This window comes from Ostrinia furnacalis, unplaced genomic scaffold (assembly GCF_004193835.3).
Source record: "Ostrinia furnacalis isolate ACB-3 unplaced genomic scaffold, ASM419383v2 OfSCF3159, whole genome shotgun sequence".
NCBI lineage: Eukaryota > Metazoa > Arthropoda > Insecta > Lepidoptera > Crambidae > Ostrinia > Ostrinia furnacalis.
In genome coordinates, this window is record NW_021133398.1 from 167,467 (window position 1) to 185,024 (window position 17,558).

A 17,558-nucleotide genomic window follows, 5' to 3' on the forward strand; every position below is an offset into this window, starting at 1 on the left:
ATATTCTTGTTATCTAATGATTTGAGATATTTACCTAAAGTTTTTATTAATTTTGTCAATTCAAATCTATAAAATGTCGTTCGTAAAATGTTGCTTTGAATCGGGCGAGGGACATGATTTTCTGGACTCCTTTGTTCAGAAGTGCACAGATCCTGGATGTGAGTATTTTTCTTTTGTTTTTATTAAGTAAATCAATCTACGATTTATTTTTCATTAAACATGAGCCTTATTGTCTCGGCAATAAGCAATAGATAAAATTGGCGTGTTTTAATCACCTAGGAGCAATTTGTTTGGGTCATGATAATAGCATTTTTATCTGATCACAAAAACTAACGCACCTAATTTTGTGGTATTGATTTTTATCTCAAATCTACCGCCCGGAAATGGAACTTCCGCAGTTTGTTCCACAGATTAAACAGAGTACCTACTATAAAGAGCGTTTTAATTCATCATTCAACTGACAAAAAAAGATGACTAATTTTGTCATTTAGTAAATTACCTTATTAAGTTATTAGCTTAATTAGCTTACCTTGTACGGAATTTAAGTCGTTAAATGGAGCTAGAGGTATCTTTTGAAAACAATTTTAAGTCCGATTCGGTTTAATGCATGTTTAATGTGGATAAAACTAAACGAAACGCAACTTCAGAAATTGATTAGTTGACTCATACAATGATTTGGTTTCTGTTTTAATTTTGTGGCTGTTAGTTCTTTATTTTAACATCTGGATATTAGAATACATAGAACATAATGGCTCAAGGTACGTAAAAGTATTGAATAACTATTTTATCGCTGAAAATTTACTAAAAACTTGTTTACAAGTTTTGAGTTTGACGTCTGTGTACATATGTGGCGCCATCTTGCCAAAACGAGCTGTCAGATTCGTCATTTTTCGTGTTTCACTCGTAAAAAATGTGGTATTATTCAGTAATGTGCTATTAAAATGACTGTAAGACCTCTAAAAATTGACTTATAAGTTCGAATTTGTGTGTCTTCAAAGAAAGTCGGTGAAAAACGTGTTATACAAAGTTGCACTGTGTGAAAGCATCATGACAGCGACTGCAGCACCGAGTACGGCGAAAAGTAGCACGACGACGGTTGCAAAACCGCAGAAAAACTATGGAAAGATCGTGCTTACGTTATACAACTGTCTGCTGCCGGAATCGGCCTTCAAGGAGACGCCATCACAAGCAGATGGCCTCGACATAGAAACCGAGACTGACCTTCGTATCCTGGGATGTGAAATGATTCAGACCGCCGGGATCTTGCTGAGACTGCCCCAAGTTGCCATGGCAACAGGCCAGATATATCTCCAAAGGTTTTATTACTCGAAATCCTTTGTCAGATACCCCATGGAAACTATGGCTATGGGAAGTATCTACTTAGCATCTAAAGTCGAAGAAAAGCCATGTAGGATTAGAGATGTGATCAATGTATTCCATCATATCAAGCAAGTGAGAGCCCAGAAGACAATTAGCCCGTTGATTGTGGACCATAACTACATCGAGCTAAAAAACCAAGTGATAAAAGCGGAGAGGCGTATTTTGAAGGAATTAGGATTCTGCGTTCACGTCAAACACCCGCACAAGCTTATTGTAGTCTACTTACAATTACTACAGTATGAAAAGAACCGTCAACTCATGCAAATGGCTTGGAATTACATGAACGATGCTCTCCGCACTGATGTGTTTATGAGGTTCCCTCCAGAGACGATAGCTTGTGCTTGCATTTACTTAACGGCACGGAAGATTGGCCTGCCGCTGCCCAACAACCCCCATTGGTTCTTGTTATTCAGAGTAACAGAAGAAGAAATCAGGGAAGTGTGTATAAGAATTTTGCAGCTGTACAAACGTGCTAAAGTTAACCCAGACGAGTTGGAGCATAAAGTGGACAATTTACGTAAAATTTATCAAGCGAACAAGCATATACAAAGTCAGAAAGATCAGGAAATTGCTAAAGCAAATGAAAAGAAAGCTGAATCACCAGCAGCATCGACTTCAAAAGACACAAGACGTGAATCTAAAAAGGATAAGTCACCAAAGACACCGCCACTGTCTTCGAAATACCATACTAGTCATAAGTCAAAGAAAGATAGACGATCCCGTTCACCATACGAGAGGAAGCGTGACTACTCGAGTAAACGGCACAAGTCAAGATCAAGGGAACGGGAGATAGAGCGGCCTAGGGATCGACGATCTGATGATAAACGCAGTCGAGTGACGTCTAGGAAATATGATGACTATGACCGTGCTAAGTCAAGTAGGGACAGTAGAGACGATAAGAGAAAGCACTAGTTCTGTATTTTATAAATTAACAATACTCTTGATTAATAAACATACTTTAAAATATTTTCTTGTTTTATTTCGAATCCAATTAGAATATGACATACAACATAGGAGATTATCTAAAAAAACTCATTTGTAGTATCACTTGTATAATATTTCTTAACTCTTTCATGCTCATGTCATGTAAAATAAATTCTTTATGTATTTTTTATAGAATTTAATTGTCCACACACAGTATAATATTATCGTTAAAACCTTGTTATTGCGCTGAGTAGTATGTGACGTCAGGAGTGCGTTTTAGGCAGGCTTTAGGACTAATCATAAAGTCTGAAAACAAGTGAGTACATTACCAGATTTGTAACTTCAGTTGAACTTTGACCGTGGCAAACTAAATCTCAATATATTTGTTTCTAAATCATTATTTATTAAGGTAGAAATCGCTTGTGGTCTGTATTCACATGCATTTTTTGCGATTTGGCGCAGTCGTCGAAAGTTACTACACTAGCTAGAGGATCGCCGAGTTCGATTCCCGCTCCAAAATAGCTGTTCATATTGTTTACGTTTTGTTATGTAGGTAGGTACTATTAACAGAAAAAGAGAAGTCATTCTATTTAAATGTGATTACATCATTGGCCTACAACAATAAGTAAGTAATTATGTAGATTTCTAAGCTAGCTTTGGACTAGATGTCATACACCAAATGTGAAATGCTTACGGATATTAATTACTAATTATATCCAAGAACATCCTCGCTCTTTATTCCAGGCCGTTTATGTCTTTCTACAAATATTAGACAACATAAAAACCGGCCAAGTGCGAGTCGGACTCGCGCACCGAGGGTTCCATACAAACCTGTAGGTATTAAAGTAAATTCGCAATATTTCCTTTCTGTGCTATTAGACGTTGCTTCGTCCCAAATTTCAAGATTCTGAGTTCGATTCCTTGCGAGTGTCGAAAATTTGCGGCATAAACGGCTGTACTACTTTTGATTGTGTTGCCCTTGGCTTAGAAGTTTGATTTTTACACAGCTCTAAGGGACAGTAGACCTGAGTATTTGATATGAATATCAGCTTGATACCTCCACGCGTTCCTGAGAAAAAGGGTTTTGACTCGACAGACGGAAAACAGTGAACGTATAAGGGTTCCGCTTTTTCCTTCTACGAAACCCTAAAAAACCATGGCGTACGTATCTTACCACGTGACGCGCTCACCCTACAAAAGAGCGTAGGCAAATGTCGCCGACAGGCCTACAGTTTCCCTTCCATTGATCATGTCTATTTCAGACGATGTATTTATAGCCAGTTGGGATTTTGTCGCGACACCTTTCAGACGCCGCGAAGGGAACTTCGAAGTAATAGTTAATAGTGATGTCTGTGACCTGACCTGTGGGTCTAGACAAAGTGCACATTAAAATCGCAAACCAGTCGAAAAGTGGTCGAAAGGCCCTTTTTTGTATCGAGTTATGACGGATTCGATTTTCGATTCCATCAAAAAGTTTAACTTGTTTAGGGGGCTGACAATGTTAGGGGTGGTTATTGGTTATACCGGGTGTCTGTGTCTAGTCACAATGGATACAGGCTAAATAAATAGATAATTAATTTAGTTGCTGAAAAAGTTGTGGATAGCAGTCCTGAAAATTAAATAGGTAGTCCTAAAAAAAGTAGCACACGGTTCTGGGATATAAAAATGAAAGTGAATAAGTATTTACTTGAAATAGATATTTCTGAAAATTCTTTCATAAAATATTTCAGTATATCAGAGCCTTCTCTGTTATGCCCACGCCGCTTGGTGATTCATATTTTGTTTTGATGTTAATTTTAGCTTTTTCTTAAGACTTCTATCATATTCTTACTATTAAAGAAAGTAACGCTATTTTTGTCCATAGACACCTAACGAAATTTAATATTTTTAAAATGTTTACTTTATTAGGTATGATTTAAGAAAATAATATCCAAATAAATACTAGCTATTTACATTTTGTGTTACTTGTCACGTAATGTACCTAACTGTAACACATGACTGAAACTCGTCAATCTAATTTAAACTCTATCACTTTGTCATTAAGTTTAATTTGAAATAGAGCAGTGCGGAAAGATATTTGGAAGTGTAGGGTCACCATGCGTTTGTGAGACTTCTCTCAAAACTTTTTTTTGTCAATTTTTAGTATTGATTGTTTTTAGTTCTTTTATGGACGTTAAAATAACGTTTTGCTAAACATATTCTCTGAAAATATGTAGTTTGAACTTCAGAGGTCGAGTTGTCTTACGTTTTGCATAATTATGACAAGCAATGCAGGTTTCTCAGTTCAAAGTCGCTATAAAATTACAATTCCTAATAACAATGGCGCAAAAACTGCAGTCATGCTTCATTTGTTCGGTTTATAGGAGAAAAACGTGGTCTGTTTAGAAAAGCGTATTTATAGGTTACTTTGACACGTTGACTTGTGACTTTGTGAGAGATCAGCTTACTTACTATTCTTATTGATTTGTGATCGATCTTCTTGTGTAGACATTATTATAAAAACTACGTAATAGCGGACTGACTATAAGTAGAAATTAGCATTTTCTGTACAATATTTAATTCCCTGAGCAAAAGTAAAGTAGGTAATAGTGGTTAGAGTAGCAAAGGGGATCCGTTTTCCGAATTTACGAAGGCATTTTGTATGGATTTAGGACTTGTTAATATTTTTATTGTTTGCCTCCACCTAGTGAAGCAATAGAAATGTAATGTAACACATATTAATTTTGGCCTTGAACATTGTGACAAGTGATAGATCACCAAAATCTGGGTTATTTCATTAAATATTTCCTCTAAGAATATAGGAAAACATAATAATGAGATAACCTACAGTGTTATGATGTGGGTTATCTTTACAATATTCCTTATCAGTGCTGAGTAGCTCCTCCAACATACTAGTCGTCGGCATGACATGTGTTACTCATAAAATCAGACGATAAATCATTTTAATAGTTTACATAGTGAGTATAGTGACCAAAGTACGCGATTTCAAAAGTGGTTGGATTTCAGTTGGACACGTTTTGAAAAATAGTGCAGTGTCAATGAAGTGAAAGTTATGTGTGTATGTAAAATGTATTTTAAAACAGTTATTAAAAAGATTATAATCAGAATATCTTAAGTCGGTGATAGTGTGCATTTTAATTCATGTTGAAATCAAGACTATTTAGCAAATGTTTTGGGGAGTGAGAGTGCATAACTAATTTTAAAACTTTTTTTTATACAAATCACAACTATGATCCCACTGAATAAAATCGCCCATAGAGCCTGCTTCTTCGTCAGTCGGACAGTGTATATGACATGTAAGTAAAAACGCGCGAAAAAACGAAAAATACTATTAGGTCATTTATTTTAATCCTTGATGGATCCGCTGGATGGATTTTAGTAAAATTTTGGATAAGTACGTTATGTAAATTACATACAAATATCCATATTTATTTGGTTTAGTTATGCTTAGATGATGTCATTTATTACAATTATAGCCTGACCAGGAACATAAAAACCCTCGCCATGTTGCGGAAAACTAATGGTACTAATTTCTTTTAATGGCAACAGTATAGTTCCAAAATACTGAACTGTCCTATGCATGACATTGACAGTGGGGCGCCACCGTCAATGCCGGATCGCTGGTTCAGATTTTTGCCATGTTGGAAACCGTATAGTTGAACGATGGTGGCGCCCCCCCTGTCATTGAGTTTGGTGGGACAGTTCAGCGTGGGTCATCTATAACTGAAAACTTCATTGACATGTCACCTTGCATGTCAGTCTATTGCTGTCAAAGTGTAAACAAACTTTATTTTAAATGTGCGCAATTGATTTTGTGAATTAAATTGCTAAAATCTTTTTATAGTCGTGAAAGAAAAGTGGTTCACAATGTGTTAAAGTATTTGTCGAAGAGAAATACTAAGGGTTCGGACAATATTTTCATTGAATAATGTTTCCGACAAAGGTTGTCAAATTGACTGTCATGTTTATCGTATAGTACAGACTACAGTCCACTATGAAAATTAGCTGTGGTTTGTTTCAACTACCTATTTTAAAATTTTGTGTCACTTTCTAAGTGTTGAATTTTATGGAATTGGGAAAGAAGTACCGAGGTTGAAGCGTTCACGACCAAACATATATTGCAGTTGAATATTCAAGTTCTGAATTTGATTATTGATGAATAATAAAATAAATCCTACTAGCTCGATTGATGGTTTCATTTAATTTATTTAAACCAGGTTACCTATAATAATATTTTTTGGTTAATTTATGAAAATATCAAATTAGCCCGTAATCCTGAATCCTGATACATAAAGTTAGCCTATTAATTTAACACAGGTACGACTGTGGACAAACGACTGTACTCAGTGTTGCACTATCAAATGCGATTGACGCGCCTCTATGCCAGGGTTTTTATGTTCCTGGTCAGGCTATAGAAAATATATTTCCTTATTGGAATAATTTATTTATTAATAGCCTATTTTCAATCCTTATTTCATTATAGATATTTATGATTCATTTACACATGGTTCTTGCAAAATAATAAGTAAATAGCTTTGTGACACTGTTAATGTCAATGCAATGGTCAAGGACGATTCTAAGAAGGATATCGGTCGTTAAGTATGATTAGTCTCTTGTTTCTCGATTAATTAGTGCTAGCTATTATCCATCTTTGTAGCTGCAATACTTCATGATGTCGTAAGACTTTTTTACATGAACCTATTCTATAAAAAATATTTTTGAGTAATTTTTAGTTACGACCATACCATGATCATTGCAAACGTTGTGATAGGGATAGAGACATGCGATTTTTGGTTTTACGAAGGTAAAACGATAGAGAATAATACAAAGTAATAAAAACCACCGGTTATAGGGGCATTTTTTGGAGAAATTTATCAAATTACCAAAAAAAAAAACACGAATTTAAAAGCAAATTTTTTTCAAAAAGTATAATTTTTTATTATTTGTTTTTTGTGTATTTTATGTATTTTTTTAGTATCGCCTATTATTTAGCATTATTACTGTTTTTATTTTATCAGGATATACCGCTTAGTTTAAAAGTTATTACGTTTTCTTTACAATAAGTAATTGGAAGAAAAAAAATTCTATAAAATTTTTAAAAAAATCTCAAAAAATTTTTGACCTCTTTTTTGTCGATAAAAATAAGTCTAGTTTCATCTATTTTCATATGTACACTTTAACGTGACTCACACTGTATATTGGTTATGGCTATTGGAGCGGGTACCACTTTCCATACATTTGTGCCCATCATCCTTTCTGACTTCACCATACCATTTATATGCATATGTTAACATGGGCTAGTGTCGGCTCATATACCCATTTACCTAACACCCTGTATATTTTTTTTTGAGTAATTTTGAGTTACGACTATATCTCAGGAACTACTAGTCCGATTTGAAGAAATATTTTTGTGTTGGATAGCCCACTTATCGAGGAAAGCTTTAGGTTAATAACTTCACCCTACAGCCTCAAGGGCGGAGCAGTAAAGAAAAATGTTTTGTTTTTCACGCGTATGAAGTCGCGGGCACAGTTAGTTTGATTAATATTTACGATATTTCCCATAATTTATAATGAAGGAAGTTGGTGAAACTTTACATGCGTTAACCTCGATAATTTTCGGGACGTAACTGCAATCACACTGCGCGGCCCATGTTTTTACCTTCATACAAGTGTTTCAACATGATAGCCAATAAAGATCATCAACATTCCATGGGCGATTTTTTTATTTGTCACGCACCTATAAATCAATAGTTATCGTACCTATTGTTTAAGTATGTATCCTAGTAGAATATTATACAATTAGGAGATTCGCTAAAGTCCCATTAATTATGAGTAAGTTCACCAGAATAGTCCAGTTGTTTTCGGATCTCGAATCGGCCAGTCCGACAGATACTCACACCATTGGACCATTGTCGCCATCAATATCCTGTGGAACCCTAAGCGGTGACGGCTTATTCCACTATTCCCCGTTAACGCCAATTGGGAGATTATAAGTGGGAATAATGAACTAAAAAGTTAATTAATCCCCGTTATATTAGGATTTTATTTTTAACGTAATGGGGATTAATGAACTTTTTAGTTCAATATTCCCCATTTTAAGCTCCAATTGGTGTTAACGGGGGAATAGTGTAATAAGCCGCGGTGACATGAGACCGCGATAAAAATTGATTTCTATTGTTTCGATTCGCTACTGGTGATACTGATATCTATACTGATATACTGGTGATCTTCTTCTGCTTCTCTCCAGGCTGCTGCGGCTGTTGCTCAGCGCTGCGGCCTCGCTACAAGCGGCTGGTGGACAACATATTCCCTGCATCCCCTCAGGATGGGCTCGTCAAGTCCAACATGGAGAAGCTTACCTTCTACTCCCTGTCCAGCCCGGAGAAACTGGACAGGATCGGGGAATACCTGTTCCAGAAAGCTTCCAGGGATATCTATAGGAGGAGACATGGGTAAGTTGATGGAGTCAAACACTTGATTGGGATTTGTGGAAGAAAAGTTTAATAGAGCTTTGTGATTGGTTCGCGTGTGACCCTGTGCGTCCACGTGCACTGTGAGACCTCATAGTAGCGTTTGTGAATACGGGCGAAAGAGTCGTATCCAACGTGTCATAGACAAAGTATCCAAGTTAATAGTCGTTCCAAAATGGCTTCACTGGATTAGGTACGTGAGGTGATTTCACACTAATGTAACTACTGTTTAGCCCCTTGGATGGCTTTGACGAACCCATTAGTTAGGATCAATAACTGAAGCATTTGTTGATTTAATAACAGTCCAGTCATTTCAGCTCATACCTCTCAACACGCTTGTCAGATTGATAAGTTTATCTCGAGTGCAGTTATATCATTGCTTCCGTCAAAGCAAAGTGTTGTAAGGCACACTTAATTGATTGCCTATAGCGACGCTATCGCTGGAAGTTATTGTTTCTTGATATATTTTAATGCCTTTCACGCATTTATGTAGGCGTTACATTCATTAATACTAACAAGAATAGTAAATTAATATAGATGAATGAGTAAATTAATTTAAAGCCATTTTCGCTTACCAAGGTACCAACACTAATTCTTATTAATGGCATGGGATGATGGGACAGACTTACGACGAAAGATGAAAAAAGCAGTACGCAGCGTTCTTTGGATGCTTACTTCTATACTAGACTTCTATACGCCGAATTTAATAGACACATCCTACTAATATTATAAATGCGAAAGTTTGGATGTCTGGATGTTTGTTACTCTTTCACGCAAAAACTTTACAGTATTATTGTTTATAACCCAGAATAACATATAGATAGGCTATAATTTATGATGATCTGTGACAAACTAAATTTCACGCGGGTGAAGTCGCGGGCATAAGCTAGTCAAAATTAACGCCATACTTAAATATGCATGTGTCGGACATGAATAACATTTATGATAAAAGTCATAGATGTTATAGCTTATGTTTGGTCTTTGAATGTCATAATGCGGAGATCTTGCCTAAAAATCTGTATGCTCAAACTGCCCTCCCCCCTTTCTCAGAAACTATGACGAGACAGAATTTAAATCAAACCTTTCCTATTTTTTTTCACCAGTTTCGTAATAATCGCCATGGAGGCCATGGACCAGCTCCTACTCGCGTGCCACTCGCAAACCCTCAACTTATTCGTGGAGAGCTTCCTCAAGATGGTGCAGAAACTGCTGGAGTCCACCGACCCTCAGCTGCAGATCTTGGCTACGCAAAGCGTGAGTATTAGCATAGCTTTTATGTCCCTTCTTTTTGTGTATTTCTATTATAGTACCTTTATGTTCAGTTTGTTGAACAAAGGGATTTTTGTTGTATACTATTCTAATAAAAATAGACAGATCTAGAAGTAGTAGAATATCTAGTAGTAAAAAGTAAACTTTAAGTAATGTTATGAATAAATAACATAAAAAGGGTCTTTGAAATAATTTATTAAACTTTGGAGACTGTCCCCATTAAATATTTATAGTTGGACAACCTTTTCGATGAAGAGAATTCGCTAACAGAGCTTTTTTAAAAATTCACTTTGACCGGTAAGAATATTATAAATATTAGAGCGATAGGGAAGCTAGACGAACTTACTAGGCTTGCCTTTACATAATATGCGACTAATCCAATTATGTATTTTTGATCCAATTTTCGTGGATACATGAGTATTTACCACGTGACTGTGAAAATCTAGTGTTTCTAAGTTAGACACAGCACTCTTTTATTTATACTTAAGTGATAGATATTTTTGTGTTTTGTCTGCGATCAAGTTGCTAGGCCTGGCTTAGTTTGGAGACCAGCGATAATTAGAACCGGTATTATTAAGTCTTACTGCCGAGAAATAAGACACGATAATATCGTTAGAGGCTCATTGGCGAGCTTTGCGGTGTCCAACGTCTTTACATTCATTAGGAAACTACATGAATTTATTTCTTATTAATTGATAAATAAAGTAGCATTTTTGTTTGCATAATATCTCGCGTTACGATAATTTACTCAAATAATAATCCCCGCAGTTTATTGCAGTCAACATAGAAGAAAATTGTGTCGAATCAGTACATAGTTTTACTTCTGTACTGTACCCTATTTGTCCCGCCCACAGGACCGTGCGGGGCCGTGGGCGGGGCACATAGCTCGTAGAGCTGATGGCCGCTGGGGCAGGAAAGTTCTTGAGTGGCGACCACAAGCCGGAAGACGTAGCGTGGGCAGGCCTCCCACTAGGTGGACCGACGATCTGGTGGAGGTCGTGGGAGGTGCCTGGATCCGAGCGGCGCAGGACTGGTCTTTGTGGAAATCCTTGGGGGAGGCCTTTGTCCAGCAGTGGACGTCTTTCAGCTGAAACGAACGAACCCTATTTTGTGCGCAATAAAGCTTAAAATAAGTGTAATTTCCGCAGTTTGTCCGCTTCGCGAACATAGAAGAGGACACCCCCTCATACCACAGGCGGTACGACTTCTTCGTATCGAAGTTCTCGGCGATGTGCCACAGCAACCACAGCGATGCGGCCACCAGAGACAAGATACGGCTTGCCGGGATACAGGGGTTGCAGGTACGGAAACAACTGTTCAGTAATTCAAAGGTGAACCTGAATAGTCAAGAGAAAGAAAAAAGTAAAAACGTTTACTATTCGGTCTCCAAATAATAAATGAAATAGCCAGTTCCTCCGGATTTCTCCTCTTTGGAGGAAGATTTCGGGTGAAGCTCGAAGAATCTTGTTGAGGCCTAGTCATCACTTTCCATTACATACACACCCTCAATTTTAACCGTAGTATAATAAAGTCGATAAGAGACAGACTACAATCGGATGTGCTTCGTATGCAACTAGTAATAATATTATTTTTACTGTGTGACAAAAGACAACTATTTGATTTCAAAAATTTCGCTATACCAGGGGTTCCCTAACTTATTTGAGACACGTCTCCTTTTGACCATAAAAAACTTTCGTGCCCCTCATCCAGAGTATTTATTGGTCGTATCGAGCAGTCCGGAATGCATTCTCTCAGCGGTTGCAGGTTTTTTACATTTAACTACACAGATGGCCCGAACCCCCCTATGAAGGTCTTTGCCCCTCCTCTCATTTAGGAAATCCGTGCGCTATACCATTCAGTTGGTGTAATTTTTGCCACTTTTTCACATTCTAGGGTGTCATCAGAAAGACAGTGTCGGATGACCTGGTAGAGAACATTTGGGAAGCGCAGCACATGGACAAGATTGTGCCCTCGCTACTTTACAATATGCAGGTAAGAGCAGCTATCAAACGATTGCAGTTTCAGAAGGCATTAAATTATAATATTTACGATTCAATTTTCAAGAAATTTCCTAGTCACTTGATGTGTAGTGAGATTATTTTTTTAGGAACAGTCCTGCTTTTTACCAGTAATATGGTCACCCTACTTTTTTTTTAAATACCAGTGAATTTTTGGCAGATATATTCCGTTGATAAGTTTTGCCCGAAAAATGATGTTGTGTCTTAATTATAGCTCGCCCTTCGCTTGCCTTTCAGACTGCGGAGAAATACGAGACAGTGTCTTGTATGGAAACGGACACGCGTGACGGAGCGGAGGAGACGCCCCCACGGCTAGCGGAGGCCTGTCTGAGGGAACTAGTGGGCCGCGCGTCCTTCGGGCACATCCGCAGCGTGCTCCGGCCTGTGCTCACGTGAGTCTTCGCAAGACGGAGAATCCGGCTAGCGGAGACGCCCTCGTGGCTAGCGGAGACGCTCTTGGGACTATCGTAGACGCACCTGCGGCTAGCGGAGAAGCCCCTGCGGCTAGCGGAGACGCCCTTGTGGCTAGCGGAGAAGCCCCCGCGGCTAGCGGAGACGCCCCCGTGGCTAGCGGAGATGCCCCTGCGGCTAGCGGAGACGCCCCCATGGCTAGCGGATACGCCCCCAGGGCTAGCGGAGACGACCCGCGGCTAGCGGAGACGCCCCGCGGCTAGGGGAGCGCGCCTCAGAGGACACGCGACAGAGTGGAGGAGACGCCCCCGTAGCTAGCGGAGACGCCCTTATTGCTAGCGGAGAACCCCCCGTGGCTAGCGGAGACGCCCTTGTGGCTAGTGGAGATGCCCCCAGGGCTAGCGGAGACGCCCCTAAAGCTAGCGGAGACGCCTACGTGGCTAGCGGAGAAGTTCATAATGGAGCTTTTGCTCTGCGAAGAGTCCTCTATTATCTGAAACATCATCTATTTTAGTTTTTTTTGGGTGTAGGTTTCCTAGATGTTTGAAATAATTTAAATTATTTTGTTGCAGACATTTCGACCGCCACGAGCTGTGGGTGCCAAATGATTTCGCCGTGCACACTTTCAAGATTATTATGTTCTCGATCCAGGTATGAAAATATGAGTTAACATACCCAAAGAAACTTTAAACCCTTATTAGGTTCAAATTCAATGTTCTCGGAAGCAAGCGCCGGGTGCGTGCGAAGATCACAATAATCATGATTTTCCCAATGGATTTTGAATTTTTTACCCTTAAAATAAGGCTTAAAATAGAAAGAAAGAAAGAAACATTTATTGCCATGGACATCACAAAAGACAAAAGATGTAAGTAAAAAAACAGAGGTGACATAAAACATACAATGGAAGAGAAAGTAAACTGAGCAGTGCCACCCTGTCGCACAGCGATGTCCATCGCAATGGGACCCCACTCAGCATATGCCGTGGCCCCCGGAGAGTGAAAATATACACTCGCGAGCAAAAATATGGAATCACCCTATTTATTCCGAGCGATCATAAGAACTAAATGACTAATATAAGATCAATAAAAATGGTACCATTTTAAAGGAGATATAATAAACTTAAAATTGATAGCATAGATACATACAATACGTAGTCATTCAGTTCTTAAGACCGCTCGAACATAAAGGGGTGATTCCATATTTTTGCTCGTAAGTATACAAAATCATTTTTCTTATGGCACATCTACCTACATCACCATGTAACCTACAACCAAATTAAAATTTTATTGTTCTTAATAGATTTTGAACTTTATGCCCTTACAATAAGGTTCAATCTTCTTTTTCAGGCGCAGTATTCCTACAGCGTAGTGGAGTCTCTTATGCAGCATCTAGATGCAAGCGGGCCGAGCGCGAGCGACGCTCGTGCTAGGACGCGCGTGCGTGCCGCGCGAGCCGCCGTGCTTAGTAATATAGTGGCTATTGCTGCTGGAGATAGTGTGGGTAAGTGTGCATTATGTATTTTGTATCCGGGTTGAACCGGAATTGTATCCGGGTCAAGCCGGATAAAAAATCCATGCCGAGCGCGAGCGACTCTCGTGCTAGGACGCGCGTGCGTGCCGCGCGAGCCGCCGTGCTTAGTAATATTGTCGCTATTGCTGCTGGTGACAGTGTGGGTAAGTGTACCCGGATTTTTTATTTTGTATCCGGGTCAAACCGGATTTTTTATCCGGGTCAATCCGGATTTTTTGTCCGGGTCAAACTGGTTTTTGTATCCGGGTCAATCTGGTTTTTGTTTCCGGGTCAAACCGGATTTTATATCCGGATCAAACCGGATTTTTTACCCGGGTTAAGCCGGATTTTATATCCGGGTTAAGCCAGATTATGTATCTGGGTCAAACCGGATTTTATTATCCGGGTTCAAGCCGGAATTTTATCCGGATCTAAGGACCCTTCTTACCACAGCAAGGATCCAGTAATGCAGGACCCTGCAAAACTGAACTGTTATGTGAACACACAAAAGTGTCTGTAAAATGTGAACGGTTCGATTTATTGCGGGACACTGCAAACAGCATGTTCGTACCACTTAACATCAGGTGCGATTGTGGTCAAATGCATAAACAAAATACTACTATACGGGATTCTGCAAAAAACAGTACTAGCAAAAACAGGATGTCTCTGTGAGAAAGAGCCCTTACAACGTGGCGGAGTCTCTCATGCAACACTTAGACGCTAGCGGGCCGAGCGCGAGCGATGCTCGTGCTAGGACACTCGTGCGCGCCGCGCGAGCCGCCGTACTTAGCAATATAGTCGCTATAGCCGCTGGTGACAGTGTGGGTAAGTGTAAAGTCCGGTCGCCGAGCACGTAGAATTTCGTCCAATGACCCCAAGCTACCCATCCTTATCGCTCGCGCGTAATTATATTGCTGTCGCGACTGTGCGACGGGCGGCCACAGCGAGTGCGAGCTGTGGTCAAACCGGGTTTTTTATCTGGGTCAAACCGAATTTTATATCCGGGTCAAGCCGGGTTTTTTTTCCGGGTCAAACTGGTTTCTGTATCCGGGTCAATGTGGTTTTTGATTCCGGGTCAAGCCGGATTTTTTATCCGGATCAAACCGGATTTTAATCCGGGTTAAGCCGGATTTTATATCCGGGTTAAGCCAGATTTTGTATCTGGATCAAACCGGATTTTATTATCCGGGTTCAAGCCGGATTTTTATCCGGATCTAAGGACCCTTCTTACCACAACAAGGCTCCTGTAATGCAGGACCCTGCAAAACTGATCTGTTATGTGAACACACAAAAGAACACTGCAAACAGCATGTTCGTACCACTTAACATCAGGTGCGATTGTGGTAAACAAAGTACTACTATAACGGGATTCTGCAAAAAACGGTACTAGCAAAAACAGGATGTCTCCGTGAGAAAGAACCCTTACAGCGTGGTAGAATCTCTCATGCAACACTTAGACGCGAGCGGGCCGAGCGCGAGCGACGCTCGTGCTAGGACACGCGTGCGCGCCGCGCGAGCCGCCGTACTTAGCAATATAGTCGCTATCGCCGCTGGTGACAGTGTGGGTAAGTGTAAAGTCCGGTCGCCGAGCACGTAGAATTTCGTCCAATGACCCCAAGCTACCCATCCTTATCGCTCGCGCGTAATTATATTGCTGTCGCGACTGTGCGACAGGCGTCCACAGCGAGTGCGAGTAAGCCGGCCTTTGTATACGGGTCAAACCAAATTTTTTTTCCGGGTCAAGCCGGATTTTTTATCCGGGTTCAAGCCAGATTTTATATCCGGGTCAAACCGGTTTTTGTATTCGGATCAAGCCGGAGTTTATATCCGGGTCAAGCCAGATTTTATATCAGGGTGAAGCCAGATTTTATATCCGGGTCAAGCCGCATTTTTTATCCGGGCTCAAGCCGGATTTTTATCCGGATCTAAGGGCCCTTACCACAGTATAGATCCAGTAATGCCATAAAGTTAATATTCCTTCGGAATAGAGCAACAATCACGAGCTGTCAAACGAAACCAAAAATGAGATGTCATATGTGTGTGTAAAAATAAATATGTGTGCATGTCAGTGATGTATGTATGTCGTTACTTTTCACATGAATATCGATATCGATTAAATCTTAATTAACACCTAACAGTAATAATATAAATAGAATAGGATGGAATGGGATTGTAGGTATATGGGAATTGGAAGAGTGGCCAAAGAAAATAAAAAAAAAACTCAGAAGATTAAAATTATTCAACTTATTTATTTGGAAGAATGAGAGTTACAAACATCAAGACATCCATACAAACTTTCGCATTTATAATATTAGTAGGAGTAAAACAATAATTAAAAAATGATAATTCTGACGATAACGTAAGAAAATAGGATTCTAACGATGTAATAATCGTTGTTGGCCGTATAGTGTAGTGGTTTGAAACGGACTACTATTCCGGAGGTAGCGGGTTCGATTCCCGCACAGTACAAACATCTGTGTGCATAAACATATTTATTATTATATTTAGTATGTATCTTTGCTTACAACTTAAATTAATGTTTAAAGAACATAATTATCACACTTAGTGCTTAAAATTCTAAGCGCATTCACAAAAATAAAGCTAAAGTTTGGAGGTGTCGATTTCAATAAATTTACCTGTGAAATGAATATTTTGCAGGATTATTCCTTTGTTGTACATCACAATCAAGGACGGAACAGGTCACCATTATATAAGAAAACAAATTTTCCAAAAATAAACAGGATTTTACGATATTTTTATAAAAAACTATAATTTAAAATTTTCTTTGTGCCTCTATGTGTCACTGCCTGTCAAATCTTTTGCAAAAATGGTTCTATTGACGTGACGATGATAGCATCACACATCTCTTTTTATCACACAGGGTTGCAGATAGTGACATCTCGCTCGCTCATTCTTTGTTGCTCTATTCCGAAGGAATATTAACTTTATGAGTAATGCAGAATCCAGATTGGACCAGACATCCAAAACTGGACTGTCGTGTGAACACGAATCGATTTTTAGCGTACTTATAATTTTGCACCTTCCTGCATGTCACATTTGAATGGTTTTATTTTTTCATCCGGGTGATTATTTACCCGGAATCTGTAATCCGGATGATTCAAACCTGGAGATGTTTCAACATTCTATATCTGTGTTTTTCAACCTTTTTCATGACGCGATCCCCCTAGCATAAAAAAAATTTTTGCGACTTCCCGACGACCGTTCGCTTTTTTTCATGCCTTTTACGAAGATGTTGTAGGGACCGAATTCGTCAATCTAAACAACATTTATGCATTTGCTTAATTAGATTTCGGATAAATCTAGCTTTAAAAATTTACTGTTTTTTACTGAGGTAGTTTTTACGACCTCTCACGACCCCCCTATACAGGGTGGAATTTTGTAATGCCACCTGGAGGGAAACTACTCTTAATACTGTAGATAGATTTTTTTTCTGAAAGAATACTTTCCTTTATTTTTGAACAGAAAGAGAACTGCATTCAAAGATTTTCGAAAATTTAAAAAAAATCTCTAACATACCATACAATTTCCTATACATAATAAAAATAATTTAAGATTT

The 17,558-nt window shown here is 39.0% G+C and overlaps 2 protein-coding genes across 4 annotated transcripts in view; both read left to right on the top strand.

Moving 5' to 3' along the window:
- The window catches only part of stmA (Protein EFR3 homolog stmA), a 49,790-nt gene continuing 32,232 nt past the window's right edge, over positions 1 to 17,558 (top strand). Inside the window, exons 1-9 of one of the 3 annotated variants that reach the window (XM_028311053.1) lie at positions 1 to 158; positions 8,552 to 8,756; positions 9,878 to 10,028; positions 11,192 to 11,344; positions 11,937 to 12,035; positions 12,299 to 12,453; positions 13,045 to 13,123; positions 13,819 to 13,901; positions 14,075 to 14,145. In XM_028311053.1, coding sequence (XP_028166854.1) covers positions 74 to 158; positions 8,552 to 8,756; positions 9,878 to 10,028; positions 11,192 to 11,344; positions 11,937 to 12,035; positions 12,299 to 12,453; positions 13,045 to 13,123; positions 13,819 to 13,901; positions 14,075 to 14,145 — 1,081 coding nt within the window. In that variant the 5' untranslated portion in view covers positions 1 to 73. Of the gene's footprint in view, positions 159 to 615; positions 759 to 8,551; positions 8,757 to 9,877; positions 10,029 to 11,191; positions 11,345 to 11,936; positions 12,036 to 12,298; positions 12,454 to 13,044; positions 13,124 to 13,818; positions 13,973 to 14,074; positions 14,146 to 17,558 lie in introns of those variants that run through there. The other 2 variants (XM_028311052.1, XM_028311054.1) reach the window with 2 other exon arrangements.
- Positions 850 to 2,346, top strand: Ccnl1 (cyclin L1). Its single transcript, XM_028311056.1, has one exon. The coding sequence runs from the start codon at positions 1,048 to 1,050 to the stop codon at positions 2,290 to 2,292; it is 1,245 nt and encodes a 414-aa protein (XP_028166857.1). The 5' UTR covers positions 850 to 1,047; the 3' UTR covers positions 2,293 to 2,346.